At 39.2% G+C, this 23517-nt stretch overlaps 2 protein-coding genes and 1 long non-coding RNA gene across 12 annotated transcripts in view; 2 read left to right on the top strand and 1 right to left on the bottom strand.

Moving 5' to 3' along the window:
* PANK1 (pantothenate kinase 1) overlaps positions 1 to 13076 on the top strand; it is a 34055-nt gene extending 20979 nt beyond the window's left edge. For 5 of the 7 annotated variants that reach the window (XM_083865880.1, XM_083865881.1, XM_083865883.1 and 2 more), the window contains 5 exons: positions 3912 to 4165; positions 5608 to 5784; positions 6184 to 6307; positions 10847 to 10972; positions 11603 to 13076. In XM_083865880.1, coding sequence (XP_083722006.1) covers positions 3912 to 4165; positions 5608 to 5784; positions 6184 to 6307; positions 10847 to 10972; positions 11603 to 11662 — 741 coding nt within the window. In that variant the 3' untranslated portion in view covers positions 11663 to 13076. Of the gene's footprint in view, positions 1 to 3911; positions 4166 to 5268; positions 5535 to 5607; positions 5785 to 6183; positions 6308 to 10846; positions 10973 to 11602 lie in introns of those variants that run through there. The other 2 variants (XM_083865879.1, XM_083865884.1) reach the window with 2 other exon arrangements.
* Positions 13077 to 13123: 47 nt separating this feature from the next.
* LOC310911870 lies at positions 13124 to 23514 on the bottom strand. Its single transcript, XR_014590598.1, has 3 exons — positions 23179 to 23514; positions 21844 to 21987; positions 13124 to 13230 (listed from the first exon to the last, which is right to left on the bottom strand). It is a non-coding gene; the product is annotated as an uncharacterized lncRNA (long non-coding RNA).
* SLC16A12 (solute carrier family 16 member 12) overlaps positions 21889 to 23517 on the top strand; it is a 31644-nt gene continuing 30015 nt past the window's right edge. The window contains exons 1-2 of one of the 4 annotated variants that reach the window (XM_083865873.1): positions 21889 to 22002; positions 22535 to 22617. The gene's annotated coding sequence lies outside the window, so the exon portion shown is untranslated. Of the gene's footprint in view, positions 22003 to 22145; positions 22618 to 22764; positions 22831 to 23517 lie in introns of those variants that run through there. The other 3 variants (XM_083865876.1, XM_083865872.1, XM_083865874.1) reach the window with 3 other exon arrangements.

The raw sequence follows: 23517 nt of genomic DNA, 5'->3' as shown, positions 1-23517 counted from the left end.
CAAGAGGGCAGAGCTCTGCAGAGGATTCCTAATGAGTGCTTTTTTTGCCCAAAGCAGAGTGAATCTTCTGCCTCAGTGAATGTTGGACTTGCAGTTTATTTGCATTAGACTTTGTCTTGTTTGGATGTGAATGGTTATTTTCAGCTCCATAAAGTAGCAGGGTTGGAGGTTGAAGTGAAGATAAGCAAAATATAAAGAAAGCAAAGTCTTTATGAAAGTGGAGGAGAGGTAATGGGAAAGAGATGGAAGGAAAAGCTAGATTGTAAGCTCTTCTAAGAAATAAAACCTGGAGCAATGCCCAGCATACATAAAAGCCAGAATGATGTAGTAAATGAGACTGTTATAATTGATAATTAAAAACTTCCAAGATGTTATGTTCCTTACAGTTTTTTACAGGAAAAAAAAAGATATTTCTCATTGCAAGTCCAAACAAAAAATGAATAGCATCTGTAGGCAGTAACAACAGACTGTTTGTATCTTTGAAATCAGCTGTGTTTCAGGAGTTTATTGCTAAGATTATAGGGAGAAGTGTTGGCTACTTTCTCTTGGTGTGTTGCACCTGCTTGCAAGCATGGTTGAAGTCCTAAGTCACTCCTTTTGATGGTCCTGGAGAGCTTCTTGAGGTCTAAAGTGTTTTGTTCCCTTGCCCAGTATTTAAAAAGCAGTCTTAGAGTAAGAGGAATAGCTACAGTCTAGCTATAATGCAGAAAAAATATTCTTTAAAAAAATGTACGTGTGGTTTCCTTGTAATCATCATAAATTTTCCCTCCAGTGAAATTTGTTCTGCAGTTGTTCATCTCATAGCACAACTTTCTGACAACCTCTAGAGAGGCACCATGCTGAATATAGTTATGGGAGTGCAGAGTAGGGCAACTTGACCATTTTGCTGTCTGCCTTCACATTAGCAGTTGTAAAGGGCTGGAAAAGACCTGCAAATCCATTTTGTAAACGTTGTAGGAAAAACATCCGATTAAAATGTGCTTCTAGACACAGCTTCCATTTTTGTGTGCTTGCACATAAACTTTGGCTCCTCTAAGGGGAAGCGGTTTGAGCAGCTGAAAGTTGAGGGTGAGTAGAATGTGGTAGGTCAGGTGATGGCAGAAGAAGAAATTATTGCCTACTTGTAAATTAGTTACAGTGGTTACAGGTACATCTGTTCTGCAATGCTGCTTTGAGACATTGTGAGCAAAACCACAGTTGTATATGCAGGGAAAGGGACTGAATTGTGACAGTGTCTCTATCGTGGCTTCTTGTACAAGATTGGGTTACTACATTTCTTGAAACTTTGCCCTAATTTCTGTTTAGAAATAAGAACAGTGGTGGCTCAGTAAGCTATTTGGAGCCTTAAGTGTCTGGTGGCTGCAGAGCTTTTGGTTCTCTGAAGGAAGGTGGATTGACATAATAGAATACTGATGACCATTTTGATTATTCCAAAAATTAAAACCAGACTTCTGCAATGACACAGGAAAATAGTTTTTCAGTTTGCTATGAATATCATACATGAAAGAAAGCAGTAACAGGACTTCCTGCTTACAGTATGTCAACTGTTAAATATAGCACAGAGCTATAAAAAGCAGAACAAATTTTAGTGTGTCTTTTATATGTGGAGGGCTGGGCCTAATAAAACCTCTATGTGTAGTGCTTGAGAAAGAACCTGATGAGTTTCTCTTGTTCTGTTCTTACAGAATTGGTGAGGTGACTGGAGAATTTGTAGAATCAAGGGGTTTGTCTGTGGTGTTGTACTGATGTCAGAAGTGTTCTACTCTGACTTCTATTACTTGTTTGTGTCTTGCAAGATCTCTGTAAAAGTGTAACATGGATCAGACAAAAGCAGCTTGTGGCTGGTGTTTGACTTGCATTAGAATAGAGGTTTGGACAGTAGGGGCCATAAACTTGCTACTGACTCGTCTTTGTACAACAGCTCCTGGTTCACAGCACATTTGTGCATCTGTGTTAGATCATGTTTGGCCATGCTGCATCCAACTTCCTCACCAAGGTGAGGAAACTGACACTGTACAGCACATAACCTAGGGAAAGATCATGGGCAGTACAGAATATTTCCTTATGTCATCCAGGTATGTGCAATGTTTGTTGAACTAAATAAATCCTGTAAGGAGTGATGACTTAGTGGACTCCATGCAATGCTCATTGTGATAAGGAATGCATGAAGGGTTTATTATGCTGATACCTTGCATCATACCTAGTCTTGTGTATATATCTTGGGGCTTTTCCTCTTGGTCTAATAGAAATCAATTAAATCCAAGATATTTGCAAAGTAGCCTTAATAATTTTGTAACGTTTCTTTAAAAACTTATTCTCACAAATTATGCTTATTCTTTGTATTTGCCAGCTAAACGGTTCAAGTCTTTTATGATGCATTTCTTTAATTTTAATTTGTGTAGCAATGTGGTAATAAAAAAAAATGCAGAAGTGGCAGGAGGAAATACAGAAGCAAGAGGAAATATTTCCCACCTCTCTCACTTGTCCTGTGAATAACTGGATCTATATTGAGGTCTTTGAGACTGCTGGTTGGGGTCTTTTTGGTCTTATTTCTTTTCCCTCATTACAGGATTTGAAGAGTGGCAAGTAAAACAAAAGGACAGACCCAAAGAGTGGTGTGGCTTTCTCTTAGAGCAAGTTAGAGCTGTGTACAAGTAGAGCAAAGACTTAACAGGGGAGGTTTAAATAGCTTAAAAGAATGTAACCTATTGACCATGCCTGTTCCACAGAAATATCTTCCCTCTTTATAGTGGCTTAATATAGCTTCCAGAATTAAAAATAGGACATGGGTACCCATGTAAATCTTCTCCATTTGCTATTAGGAGAACTTCCTGCAGTATGCAAATGCTGGAGAAGCAGCTGCGTACTGTATAACTCCCATTATACTCTTGTTGCCTTTTTTTTTTTTTTTTTTTCTAGAAAATAGAGTTAGGCAAGACCTCCTTTGCATGCGTGAGGATGAAAATGACCTCAGGATTTGGGTGGGCAACTTTATGGGGTTTTTTGCCCTCTCCTCTACCTAAAAATGGAAAGGAGACTTTCTGCAGTTGGTCAGTGAAAGGGATGTTATTACCATTTGAGAAAGGGATGTTATTTTTAATTCCAGTGAATAGAATGCTATGGTGAGTAGATATGTCTGTTGAAGTACAGTCATGGTGACCTGTGAGATCTCAGAGAGAATGTCTTTTGTCAGCTTTTGTTACTGGTCATCTGCCTTTTCTCTCTTTAAGTTATATTCTAATGAGGGCGTGGGCCTGACAATCTTTTTGTTTGGATTTTTTATATGGTTTTTCACCAAACATAGGTGTTATGTCTCTGTTTTTCATGAGGCATTTTAAAAAGTGCTCATCATAATTTAAAAAAATAACCAGAATAACTACTGACATGTACTAAAAAAAAAAAATCCACTGTATATTTAGTGCATATTAACGTTACGTGCATATCTTAATGCTTCTATTGAATATTTCATTAAATTGCTGGGAAATGTAGTTGGATGATGAACACAAGTACTTTGCATCCTGAGGAATGCTGCTGTGTAGGCATATGTGTGATACTGCCCAAAAGCTGCAGAACACAGCTCCTCTTGGGCTGGGAATGAGGGGAAAAACATTTATTGCATCAGAATATTAAGGAGGAGAAATACTTCCTGCTTGCAGAGCCCAGAATGTCTCAAAGGCAGAGGAACTAGATGGCATTACTGCATAGCACATCATTGTTTTGGGAGGTCCCGGTTGTCAGGCAGATAGTGAATTTTTATTTCAGACTCCATGCTTAGATCTTCGTACTGCTAAAATAGCATAATGTATTACTATCAAAGTGATCAGACTGCTTCAGTGGAGCCTTTTGTCCTTCTCAGTGTTGTATTGTACTAGGAAATGTGTATTTCTTAATTTCTTGTTATTCTTTTACAGATGGCTGATCTACAGCTCTATAAACTGGATGAATTGGACTGTTTGATCCAGGGCCTCCTTTATGTTGATTCTGTTGGTTTCAATGGCCAACCAGAGTGTTATTATTTTGAAAATCCTACAGATCCTGAACAGTGCCAGAAAAAGCCTTACTGCCTTGATAATCCATATCCTATGCTGCTGGTTAACATAGGCTCAGGGGTCAGCATCCTAGCTGTGTATTCTAAGGACAATTATAAAAGAGTTACAGGATCCAGGTAAATTTACTTTTGTTTCTCTTAATTGTTTTCTTTTCTCCTTCACAACTGTGCAGGTAGAATTAGAGAGTGTGATCGGTAGCTACAGCTCCAAATTGTGCCTGTATTCCCATTTCTTTTAAAAGCCTACCAGTAGCAAGGAAAATATCTTAGGATACCTCTCTGAAAATATCCTAGAATACCTTCAGAGTGGGCATCTATGAAAGGGAAATCATTGAACTGTTTAACTTTAGACCTGCCTTAGTCTCTTTTTGGTGTTCCTACCTATTTCCTATCTCTTGCTGTGAATTATCAAAATTAAACTGTCCCAGCAAATGAATCTTCTCTCCCCTGCATTCTATTTCTCTATATGCAGTGCAGATGGACACAAGTTCAGTGGGAGGCATTAGATTTCTTGCAGTTCTGGGTCTTTTTCAAGCACAGAGATTTTGGCATCTTTGGTAGATGTTCTTCTAATACTTTCTACTATGGAAGGAAAAACATGACTGCAGTGTGGTGTTGATTTGTTATAGATGATGAAATCAATACTGACTTGTGGCTAGTGTGCAGAGCTTTCTACTGTTTAGATACTGAGTATAGTACAGTGCTCTGAAATATGTTCTGAAAAACCCAATAATGCAAGAGAATGGACTAAATGGTGTTCCTATCTCACCTCCTGTGCTTTTTCATGAAGTGCAAGTGTAGTGTCTCACTGACCACCTTCTTTTCAGTGCTGTGATTGCAGTCACTGTAAATAAGCTAACTTTGTCAGTGGCCAGGAAAGAATGAGGAAGGATGTAGAGATAAGTAAGTTGAAGTTCATGTCTGTAAGACTGAAAAGTCTAAAGTACAATTTTACTGAGTTAGCAACACGTTATGCACAGTTAAATACTCCCTGCTAAATTTATGTAGTCAGTAAATATTGTACTTCAGCTTTTACAAAATATTCAAGTGAGTGCTCCTTGCTCAGAGTTCTTGCAGGGAAAGAACATTCAGGACTGATGGTGGGCATGCTTTGAACAGGAGCCAGCCAGGCTGCTTCCTGCCACTGGCTAGGGGTGGGACAAGATCTGTCTTGGCTGCCAGCCCTTACAGATTTACCTTTGTTCACTGATCATTCTTTCCTCACTCATTTGAGTGCTCTGCTGGAAAACTTTAGTTAGGGCGCTACAAATAGCGAAGTGGTATCTGTGGTGTTGGATTGGACCTTAGTCTTAGCTAACCCTTTAGCATAATTTCTCCTATTTAAGGATTGAAAACTCAAGTCTAGTTCAGTTAAAACCACCCTGGATGACACTTGTGTTGAATATGAACTCAGTGTGGAGTGTCTGTGTTCACTCCTCTGAGGGAGGAGTTGTGAGATATGGTTGGCTCCTGTGTACAGCATGCTGTAAGTGGCAGTCTGAAGGGTTGTGGTGAAAGCTGGTTGAAGCTGCTGGTCTGAAGGGACTGTGCTTTTCTAGCCTTGGAGGAGGAACGTTCCTGGGCCTGTGCTGTTTGCTGACTGGCTGCGAGACATTTGAAGAAGCTCTGGAAATGGCCGCGAAAGGAGACAGCACCAACGTGGATAAACTGGTGAAAGATATTTATGGAGGAGACTATGAGCGGTTTGGCCTTCAAGGATCTGCTGTAGCATCAAGGTCTGTGTTAATTGAGCTGTTTGTAACAGTCCCTTGAGAAACTTCCTGTGCATGCTAAACTGAGTGCATAATCCCTGGACTATGCACCGTGTCCGTGGAAATGTTACTCAATGTATCATGGGGTTTGTCCTTAGATCTCTCACCTACTTCTTGCTCTTTTTTTTTTAAACAGGTGTAAATAATGCCTGATGCAGTTTGCTTCCATTTACATTGCAGTTATTTTGGAAGTGTCCTTACTAATTGTTCTGCCTTTCTAATGAAATTCCTTTTCACATTTCAAATCTGTCACAAATGAAGAGTTTAAATCAAATCCAAGCAAAGCTTGCTAAGTGATAATATTTTAAGGGCTTTTATCACTCCTGAGTATCTCATGTTAAAGACATGATCTTCCTCACACAGCTTTGGTCATATGATGAGTAAAGAAAAGAGAGACTCCATCAGTAAAGAGGACTTGGCCAGAGCTACTTTGGTCACCATCACCAACAACATAGGTTCTATTGCTCGTATGTGTGCATTAAATGAGGTAAGTTATTTACCATGAGCTTAAAACCTTTAGAAACTACATAGTGAGATTATCATGATGCAAGAATGCAAATTGCTGACACAGTAGATGTGTCACTGTCTTTGGTAGATATGCATATATATAATGTCATGTCATAACTCTTGTGACTTGTTATGTGTGTGCTTTGATGCAAAGTGTGAGGCTGTTCAAGCTTCAAAGCTAGGGAAGAGGGGAGAAAAATTCTGTGAAGATCTCTTTGAGGCATAGCTTCGGGCTGGAGTGTTCAATTGTTCTTAAGCTGTAATACATAGATATTAACATGTTTGTAATACTAATTATTACTTTTTTACTTTGTAGTTATTTACAAGTTTTACTATAGCATGACAGAATTTATTTTGAATACTATTTTGCTTGGATTGTTTCCCTAGCATGATGAGTTCAAATCATGTATTGTGTTAAATGTTTGGATAGATGCAAGTTCCATTGCATTGTGTCAGAAAGGAGAAAAATGCAGTTCATTTTCCTGCCTCAAACTCCTATCAGATGTTTATTACATTCTTTTCATTAGGCATGATGAATAGGGATGGATTGTTCCATCCATTCACTACAGCTTCCAGCAGCTGAAATAAAAAACAAACCCAAAAAACCCAAACATTTAGGCCCTTGCTTTTATCTGCAGATTGCATCCTTTAGTTAGTTTATTAGTTACCACAATTATGTATTACCACATGCACAGCCAGAAAAATTGAACAAAACAAACCCAAGAAACTCACTGAACTGCCATCTAATCACTTCATTGGGTCCCATCTAACTAATGGCTTTATCAGAACTAGTAAATAATTAATCACTAGTGCTTGTGGTGGGTGTAGGTTTTGATGTGATTTTCAATTAACCTTTGCCACATCTCCCTCTTGGTCTTTCCAAGACAAAAGGTCCTAATACTTAGTCTCCTTACCTGAAAAAAGAGAAGACACACTTTTATGCACTGCTTCGTTTTGTCTTTTTAATCTTTTTATGGTTGCAATTTTAAGATTGAATTATAAGATCTTCGTATCCTATTCAGAGTGTTGTTGCTCAATGAATTTATGTGATGGCATATTGATAAATTTTGTGTTCAGAGCTCCTTTACTAACAGTTCATAATATTTCATTTTTGTGAACATGGAACTAATTTCCAAGAAATCATCAACAATCCCTCTATGGTATCATCTTGAAATGGCTAATTTGAAGCCTTTCATTGTGTCTGCATAATCAAGTGTCTCTGTCTTTCCCCCTTTCAGCTGTGTCATTTCACTTTTTTAATTTGAACTTCATCTCCCATTTTTTCCTCAGTCATGGGATATGTCTCTCAGCACTGCTATGCAGTTCATTTTTTATTCTCTTTTGATCTTGTACGCCATTATTATGTTTGTTGCTCATATTCCTCTCTAGAGGACTTTAAAAATACATTGATCAGCGCAAGTTGTACCGTATGCCCCATCAAATGCCACTGATAACCTTCCTTCATTGTGAAAAGCGGTTACAGACATGTATTATTTTTTCTTGGCAATTCAACTCTTTCTGTCAGGATGATTCTCTTTCAGTGTTCTCTTTGCTTTCAGCTTCTTTACAGTGTTGCCTTGTGGCATGGAGTTCAAGCAGCATTGTACAGGGCTATCAAAGCATAGAGAGTTGCAGCAGGGAACCACATGCAGTGCATTCAGAGGAGGAGATAGGCTGCTAACGAAACTAATGCTTCTGAGTCATTGTGAAAAGGTTCCTAACATCTTTGTTCTGGGGCTGGCCTCTTAAAAACTGATGTGATCCATAGAATTTTGTGGAGGAGTGTGAATTGATGTGTTAAATATTCTTCATTTCACAGTGTCAAAGCAGAATTTCTCTAACACTTGAAGTAAATTATTTTGTAGTTTTAGAGAATGAAAACTTTGTTTAGTCACTTTACATACTGTTAAAAAGAAAAAACATGCAGTATCATTTCAAGTAAGCTTATCTTCAGATAGCTTGCTCTTGGGGAAAAAAATCCTAATGCTATCATTCTGCTAAATATTCTAGACATCTAAATTGCCTTTGGGACACATGGCTCTGACTTACAGCAAGCTTGATGAATCAAATCCTCAAATAAGAGCTAAATAAACTGTTGAATATGATATTCTTTTGTGGAGCTTGTATGTATTAGATTAGGGTTATGGTAAAGCTCACTTTTAGGCTGGCAGAATCAATTTATGCCCTGAAGCAAGACTTTCTGATAAGTTTTTCTCAATGATTGCAGCTTTAATATTGTGTTGAAAATGACTTGCATATGTGCAGGAAAAAATGAGGCTGGGGAATAAACGAAATATTCTGTCTGCAGAACTTCAAAGCAAATTTGCTTGCACGAAGTTGGCAGGGGGTAGAAAAATTCCATAGTCTGGAACCATTTGGCCACAGACCCTTTGAAATGGCCTGTCCTAGGCACAGCAGAAGTACATAAAGGAAACTGATCTCCTGGTTTATACTTTTCTTACTCACAGAACATGATAGTTTGCATCTGAACAAAGCTGCCTTGCAAAAATATGTGCAAGGTTTTTTATTGTGTTATTGATACAGATATCCCTGTTCAATTATATTGGGAAATATGTGAATATACTATATTAAAGTCATACTATAGCTGTGTGCTGCAGGGTAGTTGAACAATTTAACAAGACCCCACAGAGTGAAAGAGTGCAGGTCTTTTCCAGGATGCTGTAATCTGATTAGTTTAAATAAGTATGTCACCACCATCTCTTCAGCAGTTTAATATTTCTGTCTTTCAGCTTTGAAAGTTTCAGCAGTGGACAATTTAAAAGTAAATTGACAAGGCTCCCTTAAGAGTACCATTTTGAATTCTGAAAAATGCTAAAGTTGTTTTTGGTTCAGTTCAGAAAATCTGGGAAGCTTTATATTATTAATACAATTTTTAACCTTGACAACTCAAGGAATGTTTAAAATTGAAATTTTCATGTTGATATACAACTGTTATTCAAGTAGACATGACTAGTAATTTTAGATTCAAAATTTACAGTAATTTTTATACTCTCTGTTAGGTATTGCATCTGGTAACTGTAGCTTTGTTTTTATATTCAGAGAAAATCATGCCCATGTGAAATTGAAATGTAGATTCTAATCAATTTTATGTGGTGGCATTACAGGAAATTAATTAGTTGCATATTTGTCCCTCCTTTGTCTGAAGTTGCTTCAGAGACAAAACTGCCTTATCCAAGGATGCAGGGTGCTCCTGACCATGTTCCATAGCAGCATTTTGAAATTGAAGAAGTTCTTATTTTCATTCATAAATTCCTGAGTATGAATGCTGACGTGACTGCAGAGTCTAAGGAGATACATGACTGGAGTTAAGTTATTTCAATAAAGTTTGTGTTGCTGCTCAGGCATGTCCCTCACTCAGCAGAGACTGGGTGAATGAGTTACAGCTTCTGGGGGTCAGCCCTCTCCAACACTGAGTATTCCAGTGAGGATGTTCCCTGGGCTGTGACACACGCAGGGTCCTGGACATGGTACCACTGTGGCTGTGGCACAGGAATTGCTGCAGAGCCAAGTGTTGGGCTTTATAGAGCTGGGTCAGTGTAGAGTTTGCTAATTCTAGCCCCATAGCAGCCCTTCTGGCAAACTTCTGCAGAAGACTCTGGAAGATACATTCCTAGGGCTCTCCAAGACTCCTATAAAAGCTTTTTATCTCCAGGATGTGGCCTCCTACTGAATCTTCTAGACCAGTTCTAGTGTGTGATGAACATCTGGTACCAATGTAAAATGCAAGTGCAATTTTGTGCATAGCAGGCAGAACTGGGCTTGGTAAGATAGTTATGGGCATTGTTTAAACACCACACAGAACCACTGCTTACATGTGCTTGTGTGATGTACATACAAGTAAGGATGGTCTGTGGCTTTCTCATTGGCAGCAAGTGCTGATGATTCAAAAACCCCTTAATTTCCTGAATGAAAACTGAGTTTAAATGAGCTTTGAAACAAAGGAATGCCATACATATCAAGTATTATGTCAGCCTCATTTCACTTGCTTTTTGAAAATGGAGTCTCAGTCCTGATATAAGATAAGGAAAGATGCTCCTTCCCATCTCTAATGTAATCTTTCTCAGATACCCTTCAGAGGTTCTCCATCTGGATTTAATAATCATAGTGAACTCTGGAAAGTTCCTTCATTCAACAGGAGGGGTAAAATGTCTTCATTGTGGCCATATACAATTAAAAAAACAAACACCACCACCAAAATGCTCATAATCTGAGTCCTGTTAGGAAGACTGTGATATTTATTAAATATTTTAAATAAATATTGATCATCTATGATAATAGCGTCTCACTTTCTTTGAAATAAAACTCCCTGCTCTTGCAATGTCTCTTATATAGTGTGGTCAGTAACTGCAATATTTTTTGACTTTTGATTTGGAAGTATTTAAATGTAATTTAAAATTCCCATTTAACTTTATGGTAGAGGCAGAGGTACATGTTAAATGAGGCAAGTCATTTAGCTGAATATAATTTTCTGGTATGTTTTTCAAATTCAATTTTACAGAACATCGACAAGGTGGTGTTTGTTGGCAACTTTCTCAGAATTAATATGATTTCTATGAAGGTGCTAGCATATGCTATGGATTATTGGTCCAAGGGACAGCTAAAAGCTCTGTTTCTGGAACATGAGGTAAGCAAATACATATTGAATTTCTATTTATAAGTACAATATTCTTGTAGTTCTTTATTTGCTGAACTTGAAAGGGAGAGAAAGGGGAGAAATGTCATTGCTTTGAATTGAATGCACTAGCTAAGTTCGGCATAAATGCTATTTAGTTTACAAATTCATTTGAAAATAATACGTGTTAACTCCTTGGTTTGATCACTAATCTTGTGGTATGTGCTGTTAAACATTGCCCATTTCTCATATTTGCTTTCTGACCTTTATAGCAACAATGTTCATGTGGGCTGGTATATGAAGACCTCAAGTATAATTCATTTTTGTAAGCATAATTTTAGGTGGCTACCAGATGGACAAGTCCATAATGGAAACAGCCCTGCCTCAGTTACAGCATCAATATTACAGTTTTGTAATTAATTTTTTTTTTGTAATATTGGAGAACTGTGTAAGACTTTTTCCAGTATCAGGCCCTTTCTTCTATCTAAGGATGATCTTATAAAATCATATTTTAGATATAGAAAATGTTTGGCAGGGCTGACATTTTTTTAGGACCCTTAACAGAACTGAAAACTTGGTGTTCATGTAATGTCTTATTCTGGAATTTGATTGGTTTTGGTTTTCTTTTGCTTTTGTTGAAAGGGTTATTTTGGAGCTGTTGGGGCTCTTCTAGAAATGCTTAAAATGACAGAAGATCAGTGATGAATCTGTCTGAAGAGATTCCTACTGCGGATGCTGCTGGGTAAGAGTGAAAGCCACTACAAGGATGGAAATGAAGCCATTATGGTAGTTCTACCTGCTGGATTTGTAAATAATTTAAAATCCTTTTAGCTAATCTTTAATTTCTGGATTTTGACCTTATACTTCAGAATTCATAATGGGAATTACGAGGTTTTTTTTCTGTACACTGTATTTTTTAGGGGGAAAATGTGCAAAGTGGCCAAACATACAGATTTTATGAATTTATTTTAAAAAAATGGATACTGTTTAATGTAGGACCTGTGATATGAAGCATCTGCTTTTCTTCTGGGGTTTACTGATTAGTGTGGTAATTTTAACTTCATTTAGTAATCACTCTAGGAGATTTTTTTATCTTATTTTCATGACGTTTCATGATTTGTTCTTGGTTTCAAATGAAACTACAAAACTGATGCATTTTACTGTGAAAACTAGTCACTGATTTTTTTTGCCTTTCCTTTCCTCATTAGATGAGACACTTTAACATCTCTCTGCCCCCCCAAAAATAAATTTGCAAACCATTCTGTGGTTAAATGTGTTTCCTCGAAGGACTGTGAGGAAGCTTGGTAATAGCAGGGGGTTTAAGTTTGTAATTTTTCAGTAGTCATGAACTGCAACAGGAAGAGGCTGCCAACTGGTTTTGCAGGGCTGATTCTTCTCTATAATAAAAATTTTAATGAAGATGTGAACTAAAATTTTAATTATTAAATTGACACTAAAATGAAAATCTGTTTCTGATGAAAACCTCTGATCAACATGAAGAGTTCTGTAGTAAAGATGTTATTCACCCTTGGTATTAGATGGCAAAGGGAGATTGTCTTCTGTTATTTTTCTGTTGTCTGCAAGTTTTAACTTGTTCTTAATTGAAAACAACTGATAACACATAATTAAAAGCCCAATTACTAAAATTAGAAAAATACTGACTAAAGTATTTTCTGCTGTTAAACTAGTGTTAACTTTTCCTCCAGGACACTAAAATTTGGGTGTTTATTCCAATACAGTATTTTCTACCTTTTTTGATCTGTGGACCTCTCTAGATTTTTTTTTCCCAAGTTGAATTGAGATCCCTTTGAAATCCCTGTACTTAGGTTGCTACAGAGCACATATAAACTTGCTTTCCTTGGACACCTTGAGAGCTCACAAATGAGAGGCTGAAAAACAGTAAATTATTTTGTCTTGCAAAGACTGTATGTGATGTCACATAATGTAAATGACTCATCAGAGGGACAGTTTAAAATTCAGTATATTTTTGGAAGGGGGTATATTTTGCTTTTTAAAGTCATTAACTTACATATCTCCCAAATGTTGAAAGATGGTAATATTAACTGAAGTGTTAACTTGTCAGATGGAAATAAAGACCACTACTGTTTGGACAGTTTTAATGTATCCGTGGAATTCATTTCTTGAAAGCAATGATGTGACATACATAACACTTTCTTTGTGACTGCTTATTTCCATGGTAATCATTTGTTCTTCATAACAAAGCTTTAGTCTTTGAAGCCTTTTGCCTGCTTGAAGTTGACTTTAAAGGACTGTAAACAAAAATATGAGATAATATTAATATATAATAATAATATTAGCATATTAATATTATAATGAAATTGATATTTTCTGTAATAATGAGCTTGAGATAAGGGCAGATGGTTCTGCTCAGTGCCTCTATTTTTTTAATAAAGAAAAGAAAACTGATTAAGGTTATTGGCTAAGTTTTGCCTGTGTATAAAGATGTACTTGTGCACTGTTTTGGTTTTTTTAAGGAAAACTTCAGAATAAGAGGTAACTGTGCTTCTTACGATAAACAGTAGAGGGAAGCACGACATCAGCCATATAACTGCTTGTTTCAGAGAAAGATCCTGTCTTTTTCTTGCTGTCTGTTTTTGAAGGGAATTTGATACGGGAATGTCTGTCACTTAGGTGTTGTTGCATTCTTCCCATTTGTACTTGTGAAGGAAGACTATAATGTTAAGTAAACAATTATGAAAAGAACTGCCGTTCTTTTAAAATTAAAACCCTCCACTTCTCAAAAAAACTCCCAAAACAACAACAAAAAACCACTCCTAAAACCAAAACCAAACAAACCAAAACCAAAAAAACCCACACACATTCAAAAAAACCCCACCAAACCCTAGCAAGCTATTCAGAGAAATATATAAGGATTCTAAAGATGCACGAATTGAGGCTGGGTGGTTAAAGAAGAAAAGCCAGAATCACGGTGGCCCTGAAGTTAGCTCTAAGATTCTAGGGACTGTCAGGTAAGTTGATCACAGAGAAACACAAAATAAAACTTGACCTTAAAAATGCTGATTTGATATTTAAAATGCTTAATAAGTGAATTTCTGTAGTTAATGGAATGAGAAAAAGTACTCTGAATTGTATGCTGCATAGATTAGTACACCTGGTTGGGAAAAATACGGGCAGACTTTAATTAGGGTAGAGAGTTGTGGAAAGTCACAAAGTAGGAAAAACTAGAGGAAAATGACACTTTATGTTCAATTCAAAGCCTGATTTCTTTGTTGCCTTGAAATCTGCAGTTGAATGCTCTTTCTTGTTCATATGAATCTGCTAGTAGTATAACTTGCTTCTTTACCTTCAGACTTTGCCTGCCTCCACTAATCCCAGCTCTCGGTTTCCTCCTCTGTGTCCCCCTTCTGTAATTAAGGTAATGGATGAATGACAGTGTGGTTGATTTCTGTCACTGTTACAATATTTTTGCCATAGGGGAAAGTACTTTGGGGCATTTCTAAGAGCATTGGGGTTGTCTTGAATTTTTCTGATTGAGTTTGGTATTGAGTTTGGTATCCAGTTGCTGTCTACAGTCATCTGTTGGAAGGGGTTCCCCAAGGTGTCCCACTTCATCAGTCATCCAGTAAAGAGTCTGAAAACATTCTTGCTCAATGACACAGATAAAAACCTCTACTATAACAGGTACAAACTGGAAGTTTGTGCAAGCAAAGTTCAACTCCAGCACTATCGAAGAGTTATTACTGAGAACCTAGAAATATCCAGATTCTTGGATCTTTTTTTGTTTTAGGAATGGTGAAGTTGAAGAAGCAAGCTTCCCTAAGGGAGATCAGTGAGTCTGCAGATTTAGTATGTGATGAAAATCCTTGTTTTGATATAAATTAAAGACCTCTTAACAGGCCAAGCTTTTTTTATTTAGCTTCTCTTCCTGAAACATGGTAAGGTAATTATTCAGGTAAGTTGGAGCAGAATGAATCAGACTCATCACTCTAAATTGTCATGGCCTGTGCTTCTTTTGGATTTGAACATTTGTTCTTGAATCACATGCTACTCTCTTCATTCTCTCCCCACCACCATCAAGACAGCCCAATTTTTAATGGTTTTGACAAAAAGTCTAATTACATCCCCTAGGAAGAAAGGGTCTGTGTTCTGAAGTAAGATTTTTAGACTAAAGTATTGGGAGAAAATCCCTAGTGCTGGATGAAGAGTGAGAGACAACTAAGAGTATTTACTTTATCAGATTTGATAGAGAAGGCTAGCATGGGGTGCATGGGGGCATTACAAGAATCTGACTCCTGGGACAAGTAGGGTGCTTGCAATTCATTCCAACCTCAGCAAAGCTGTCCTGGTGTTTCACTGTTATCAGCACTTCTGTTCCCATTAGACTGTCACAAGATACTTGCAAGTGATTTTTGGCAGGACACAGCAGAACTTTAGAGATGGGAGAACCATATGGGGTTGAACTGATGACAAAATAAACATACATGATTGTTTCCAGTCGGATGAGGAGTTCTACTGGGTTCTGTTTTTAAAGTACAAGGTGTCTTTGAATTTGGAATTAAATGAAACACAGGCTATGAACAAGACCGTGGTCTGTTTTGTGTCTTGGTACCTGGAATGAAGGTGGGTAAACAGCATGAAATGGCATCATATTTTACTTAAAACCATGGTCACTCCTTGTTCTTAAGTGGTTTTGCTTATTTTGTTGTGATGAACAGGGCACTTCCACCTTCAAAGTGTCTTTCGTAGTTGACAGCTTCATAGTTTTCCAGGTTTTTGGGTGGGTGACCCCTTCATTTCTTTTCAAACTTAAAAGTTTGTGTGAATCCGGGCATCTAATACAAAGCAGAAGTTGCCCTTTAGCAGATGCTGAGGTACCAAAGCAGCCTTGGCAGGGCATGTCCAGAGTAGAGTTTACCCCTGTTACTGAAATTTCCATTTATGCCCATCCATGAAGACATGGTCTAGGCTAACCATGTTACCGCTTTCTCATATAATATGTTAGGATTTTCTTTTTCCAAATGGCATGCTTTTTTGGTTTAAAGTCTTTTCTGAGATGAACTTTTCCTTGCAAGGAAATACAGATTTTCTGTTGCACCCTTGAGAGCAAGACAGTCTCGTCATGGGCAGACAGTGGTTTGATAATGTGACATTTTGTCACAACAGACGTAATAGTGCTTCAAGTGACAAGATGGTGTGGCCACTGGTGTGCTGTGACTGGTTCAGGGCATTTGTTTTGCATTAATATATTAACAAATTGCACAAAAATAATACAGCTAGTCTCAGCTTGGAGGAGTTCTGAATGCAGATGCTAGGTTGGGTGGAAGTGGGATGAAGAAATTAGTATCTTGAGCCCATAGGAAAGACATGCTGATCAAAATTATCTTTCCTACAAGTTTTTAGAACAGCCCCATCAATTAGGAGACAGCAATCAAAATAGTCTCATGTAAGGCAGTAAATCATTACCAACCTATAAATGTAATTGTGAGTTGGATAGTGATATTGTTATTTTTATCTGCCCCCTCTATCCTCCCACTGGAATGACCCCACTGACATCCTGATTGTCAGCAGGAGGCAATGGAGGCAGCACAGCCAAGGTGGTCTGTGAACATCTGTTTTGTGAAATGCAGTCGTGTAATTTGGGCAAGGCAACTGAAGCTGTGAGAGGCTTCACCTGGACATAAAAACTTATTAGTAAGTTAAACCCTTATTATTGGTATTGATTTGAACACTGAGAACACTCTCCTCAATTTTGAAAATTGTTCTTACTCTTTTTATATTAAAAAAATTAACTGTGAAATAATGTGTATTAATTTAAAACTCCCCAAACAAATGAATATGGCATTTTCACAGGTGACTGGCTAAATGAGTCACAAAATGCTGAGTGTACTTTAAAAAAATTAATTCCTTTTAGTAGAATTGTTCTGTTTTTTGAGCAACCTCACCCCTACTGCTATTTGAATAAGTAAACAAAAACATGCTGTTCCTATGTCCTAAGCATGGAGCATGCTGTTACCCAGCTAGCTTTCAGCATATTGCACTTGGCTACAAAAGGCTGTGCACAAAAAAATCCAGAAGTATTTACAAGATAAACCAAAAACACTCCCAAATTTCCCAGTATTTGTCACTTTTGTTTTAGCTTAGAAAAGAAGTTTTCTCTTCTCTTCAAATCTAGGAGGTTTGTAGACTTTCCCCCAGCAGATTTGCCTGTGCAGTGTAGCAGCCCCCAGGCATCACTGGTTTGCTTCTTAGAAGGGAGAAAAGCAGTGCAAGGGAACTAAAGCTTTCTCCTGATGATGGCTGCAGGCTGACAGTAACACACTTCACACCTCCTCTTTTACAGCCAGGGCAGAAAACATTCAGGAACTGAATTTCTCTCCACTCCTTGCTCTCATCACATAAGAAATTGTATCCAAAAAAACTCAAGCAGAAAAGGCACCAAATCCTGCAGACTAATTCACTTTTTATTCATTGGACAAATCATAGAGGTCAGCTTAGTTTTAGTCAAGATGACTTCTTTTTTCAATTTCTGATCTTCTTCTCAATTTGGAACTTGATTTTTTAAAGGTGCCATGCAACATATCTCTCTGTTCCAGCACTCCTACCTGAAAGGCAATTATAAAGTGCCTTTGTGAACATCTGGTTCACAACATTATGGGAAATTTGCTTAAAGTTTCATTTTATGTACATTACTATAAAGTTCTAAGACACCAACTCTGGCACTATAAGCACCTTTATCAGGCTAGGAGCAAAAGAGCTGTTACTGATCCTGCTCTGTGGAGTAAAAGTTTGTCCTGTGTATGGAGATTGTTAGGCAATTAAAATATCTTTGTTCACAAAAGTGTAAGATCTGGCTCTTCCTTTTCTAGCCTATTGCCTTACTGAAGGTAACTTAGAGGTAGTTCCCTTTCAGTTCCCTGACCATTCCACTTCCCACTGCTAGAAAGCAGTGGTGTGTAACTGGCAACTCAGTAAAGGGACATTCGGGACACACACACAAAAAGGCACAACAGCAGAGAACTTTTAAAACACAAACAACAAAACACTAAAAAGTTGTAGTAAAATACAACTCAGGCTTGAATCAGCAATCTGTGGATGAAGTTTCTGTCACCAGTTACAAAGTTAGCAGTGGCTGTAGAAGAATGAGGTGGTAGAATGAAATGCTGCTGCCCTGTGAGCAGAGGGAGCCCTGGCAGTGCTGGGATGGCAGCAGCCTTGCAGCCACGTGGCTGATACTGAAATGCAAGGCCATGGAAAATCAATGTTGTAATATTTACCAAAATATTGTGCTACTCAGAACAGATAGTTTCTGATGGACTTTTAGCTAGCTCTGATTTAGGCCTCTGTCTGTACATGCATAACTCACAAAGAAAAAAGGAAATGAATGGGTGGGAAAAAAGTGTACCAAGCACAGGGTGAAAAAAAATTATCTGTAAGGTTCTGTGTTGCATAAGTGCCCCTGGAACTAATCTGGTAAATCTCCAAATAAAACAGAAATCTTTGATGCTTGTAATTTTCTGTGTGGAATGACAATAGTTTCTGTGCTTGTTAACTCTGTAAATGTTTGCTGTAGATACTATCAATAGGAATATTTTATTTAAAGGAGTGTATTAAAGTTTAAACTGAAGAAACTTCTCCCCCAGCATGTGAACACAACAAATACAACACTTAGGTAGTAAAAACTGAATTGAAAGTAGTCCTAGGTGTTGAGCACAGCATACCCCAGGTTAGGAAGGAACTCTCTCTAAAAGCCCCAGCAGCAGCAGCAAACACCAGCCAGAGTTTTGTCTGAGGTACAGAAATTTTTTACCAAATTATTTGTTTCCTGTGTTGTGGAGGTGTGAAGAATTGGCAGTGGTTTACCATCTTCTTTACTTAGTTTTGTGTGCTGATTTGCTGAATAGGAAAAGCACCACCTGCACTGCCTTCAGGCCTTGATCCCAATTCACCCTCCTTTAGCTTGTACAATTCCCTGAGAGCTGCTACAGGCAAGGGTGTTGATGATGAGCAGGATAAGCTGCTAACACCATTTCTTCTGCAGAGCACAGCAGGCCATACTTGTGATCCAGAACAGAAACACAATGCTATGAAAAGTTGTAGAATGATGGAAATGGTCAGGTCTCCTCAGACTGCAGAACCATTACAGCCTATATTTGGTGTCAGATTCCTGTATGGATTGAAGTAGCCCAAGCTTCTGGTCCACGGTTGGGTGAATATGGAAGAAAAACTGGAATAGCTGTGCAAAGGCTTGCTTCCAAGTACAACTAATACAAATTTATTATTCCCATGCTGTGAAAAATTCCAATGTCTAATTAAGTTTGTCTTCTGATGGGAAATTTCAAAATGTCTACATTTCATTTCACTTTCTCCACTGAAATAAAGCCTGCTAGCAAGGAAACATAGCAGACTGCCAAAAGCAAGTCGCTTGAAATAAAACGGTTTTTTAAAGCTCCTGCGTTTCTACAGCCAAATTTTGTTAAATTATGTTTCCATAGGACATATGTAGTGATGAATCTTTGTTTTCCAGTGAAAAATTATTGCACTTGCTAGCTGGAATGTAGATCTTTGTAAAATACGTGCTTATAAATGTGCCCAGAAATCTTACAGTGTGTGCTTGGACCAAGGACTTCTGTGACACGTGGATAAAGAGGAGCAAGGCAGAAGATTGGAAATGTGGAAGTTTGTAATCATTAAAAGGAGATGAATCATCCTCTTGTTCAACTAATACTAAATATTGATCTGCTCATATTTATTTTATATCAAGAAGGAGAGGATACTTCTGCCAAAATTTTCTAATATTCTGAAGATGATACACTCTGTAGGTAGCAAGACATACCCTCATCTAGTTTTGAGTGTCATTAGAAACTGTCTGGTTTTAAATGCATCTTTTGGTCTGATGCTGAATGATGGTCTTATGTTCCAGGAATTGCTAGTGTCCATGAAAAAATGAGGAGGTCATTACATACCCTCTTTTTTCTATCCCAGGCTATGTATATGACTTACACAGCCACGTATTTTTAGGAATTCATCATAGTCTTTTGATCCCTTGCTAAAATCTTGTGTGTCAGTAAGAAACAGAGCTTGCCTCCACTCCAGAAAGGAGCCTCTGCTCTCAGGTGGTGAGTACTTTACCTTCTTGCCTTGAAGTTGGCAAAATCTGGACTATAGACACAGGGAGGGGGCTGAAGGAACCATAGGGAATTGTAGTTTCCCCAGTCTTTGGCTTAAGTTTTTAGAGAAGCCAGGGAAGCTTGGTTCCTTTGGCTATAGAATACCAAAGGTTCTAGATCCAAATGTTAGTGACCAGATGTGGAAATGTTACTCTGAGCTTTCCATTGCAGCATTGGCCCTGTGCAGCTGGCTGGCTGCAAGTGCAGGGCTGGCTGGCTCCCAGGGAGATGGGAGAGGAGGGCAGTGGAAGGAGGGGAGTGAGGTTTTCAATTTCCAACAAGTGTTTGTATATAAAGGTTCAAATTAACATTCATTGTGTAGGGAGGCCATTTGTCCACTGTACCATGGCACCTAACCATTCTTCAAACTGCAAAAACTTTTACTTTACCTGTTGAATTCTATAGTATTATACTTTCTGTTTATTTTTGTGGTTTGCAAAGTGTGAAAGAGTGTAAAGGAATTACTCTCGTTTGCACAGGAACCAAACCAAAACAAGTCCCTGCCCAATTGTGTTTTCTTTGCCTGGTCAGGCACTCCAGGTGAGAGCATGTGCTCCATTCCTATCTTGATTGCAGCTCTAGAGAAAGCAACATGCACAGTCCTGCAACTTTGGGAGGATTAAGGCCATTATTAGTGACTTCTTTTGTGTTGCTTGGTATTTATGTGGCTTCAGCAGCTGAAACTTGTATGAGAAAAATTAGTGACAAAAGGGAAGCCTGTCATGAATGTGTAATCACTCATGTAACCCAAACAGTGGTGTTTGTATTAGAGTTTTGATCCAAGAACCAAATGAAGTCAAGCATTTTGATTTGATGATATCTAGCTTCTGATACTTCAGTGCTTAAAATTAATTTATATAAAAATTAAATAGCACAAAAGTGTTTTAAAGTTGTTGTAGTGCCAAGGGCAGGTCAGCAGAGCATGAGTGGTGTTACTGCCTCTCTGAGTTTCCCTGGCATTTACAATGCACAGTGTTGTAGTGCTCTGACAATACCCTTTCCACACCACTTCTTCAATGCTTCCACCAGTGCTTCCAGAGAAGCATTACCTGTTGTTGAGCCAAGTGTCAAAATGTCAGTAGCCAATACAGATAACCACTGCCATTCCCACTGCTGATAGGGAGTTGTCACAGAGATGTTGCCAACCAGAATTGCAGAGGAAGTTCACTGCAGTGTTGAGATCCCCAAGCTCTTGACCAGCAGCTTAATGCCCAGACCATCTTGTTCCAAATTTTATCTTGCAGTGTCAAGCAGTTCAAATAAAGTCTGCTGCAATTATGTTAGTAGTGTATTTTGGCAAAAAAATCTTTCAACATGAAGCACAGTTTAATATAGGTAAGGTTAAAAATCTTTCCAAAATATTAATGAACCATTAAAAAACCAGGGGGACGGGGGAAATCAAAAACGCAACAAGATACTAAGAGTTGCACTTTTGTTGTTCAAGGACAAGTTTTATGCCTGGTGGGGAAAACCTGGCCCCTTTTCTCTTGAACTGCTGGGGCCACATGCCACAGGAGGGGCTGTACTTGTGTTAGGGAAGATGTGCAGACGTGGTGTGCAGCTTCATGCCAGCTTCCCATGTGCAAGACGGGGAAGATGAGTCTCTCCTAGATCTCCTGTGCTTCTGTATGGCACAGAGTAGCTCCAGAATCACCTATAAAGGGAAGTCTTTTCCAATTAATAATCTACCCTGAAGCTGCCATACTTACCCAAATCATGTATGCTTGAATTTACCCTGAAGACCAGCAGAGCAAACACCTCCCTGCCACCCTTCAAGGGCTCTGCTTGCACATTCCTGGGAGCTCTGCACTTGCTCTTCATCTCAGCACTGAAAGGCTGCAAGGTCCTGGAGAAAGACAAGGACCAAGCAGCTCTTGTCTGGCAACAAGAAGGGTAAGGAAAGATCCCATTTTATCTTTGTTCTCATGGAAAGTGTCACAGGATGTTTAATGTCCTTTCTGAGCAAAGACCTGCTGCTTTCCAGATCTTGCCCAAAAACACATGCAGTATTCAGCAGGCCACTTAGTTTATCTTTCTTGGATAAACAGAAGGCTGCTGGAATTTGAAACTTGTTCCAAGAGTCTAGGGTCCAAATCTGTGTGAGTCCTTCCCCTGGTCTGGGGTTTTGAACTGAGTTTGAAAATGTAAAAACGACCAAACAGCAGCATGATTCCTAATGGGCAGGAAGGGCTGCTGTGTGTGACAGAGGACCATCCTTATGCACAACTTCTGGTGTTATTTCCACTCTTGAATGTTGCCTGACTTTGGAACCGCTTAAAATACCTTACAAAAATCCTGAGAGCACTGATCCACAAATCCCAGTGCTGATTTTGCCTCCATGGGAAAGAAAAAAAAAAAAAATCCCTCTTAATGCGATGAAGGCTCCCGTGGCACTGCTGAGACGCACTTTTTCGTGTTGGTGAAGGTACCACGGAGGCGGGACTGCGATGACAGCTTGACTGAGCCTGGCGGGGGGCAGCGCTCGGGGAGAGGCGACCAGCCGGCCAGGTGGGCGACCAGGGGCAAACTCCGGCGGGGAGGGGACTGAGCCAAAACCGAGCGGCTCCGCTGCCTCCCGTGCTGGGGGCCGCGCTGGGGACCGCGCTGGGGGGGCAGCCCCCGCCCCGGGCCCGCGGAGCCACCGCCCCCGCGGGGCAGCGCGCTGGGCGGCCGCGGGCTCCTGCCGGGCTGCTGCCTGCCCGTGGGGAATGGGGGCTGCAGGTGGGGTCTGCGGGGCCCGGGGGCTGCAGGTGGGGTGTGCAGGGCTGCAGGTGGGGTGTGCAGGGCCCGGGGGCTGCAGCTGAGTCGCTCTCTGCCTGTGTCGTGGAGCCTTAGAACAGGGGAAACATGGAGAAAAGCAATAAAAATGAATGTAAACGCCAGTATTTAATGAAGGAACTGTATATACGTGCGTACATATATGCATGTATATATTTATAAGGTGTTGGTTAGTTAAGGCGCTAGTCGGGTAAACAGCGTTTAAGGATATAAACAGCGTTTCAAGTTGCTGGATGGTATGAGGAAACTCGGGTGTCTTTTATTTCTGTTGCATAAGCAGAACAAAAGTACCTGTTCAGAGGCAGGTGTGAGAGGCAGTGCGGTGCCTTGTCCCTGTCCCCGGGATGGCGGTGAGCGGCTCTGTGCATGTGTGTGTTTGTGTTTGTATTTGTTTGTGTGTGTGTTTGGGTGTGTGAGTGTGAGCGGCTCCCAAAGGGCTATGCCAAGGCACAGGCTGCTCAATACCGGCCTCTGGCCTTCCACAGGGACAGTTCGCTAATCACAGCCATCCCTGTCCTCGACAGCCTTGATATTTCTTCTGCAATATTAACATAGTGAATTTCCAGGAGAATTCTCAGTCCCATGTAGGACACCCAGGTGTGCAGTAACTAAGTGGTATGTGTCTTGTTG

The sequence above is a fragment of the Zosterops lateralis genome (genome assembly GCF_965231275.1).
Source record: "Zosterops lateralis genome assembly, chromosome: 8".
Classification (NCBI taxonomy): domain Eukaryota; kingdom Metazoa; phylum Chordata; class Aves; order Passeriformes; family Zosteropidae; genus Zosterops; species Zosterops lateralis.
The sequence above is the reverse complement of the archived record's forward strand: the minus strand, read 5'-3'. Positions and strand labels throughout refer to the sequence as shown.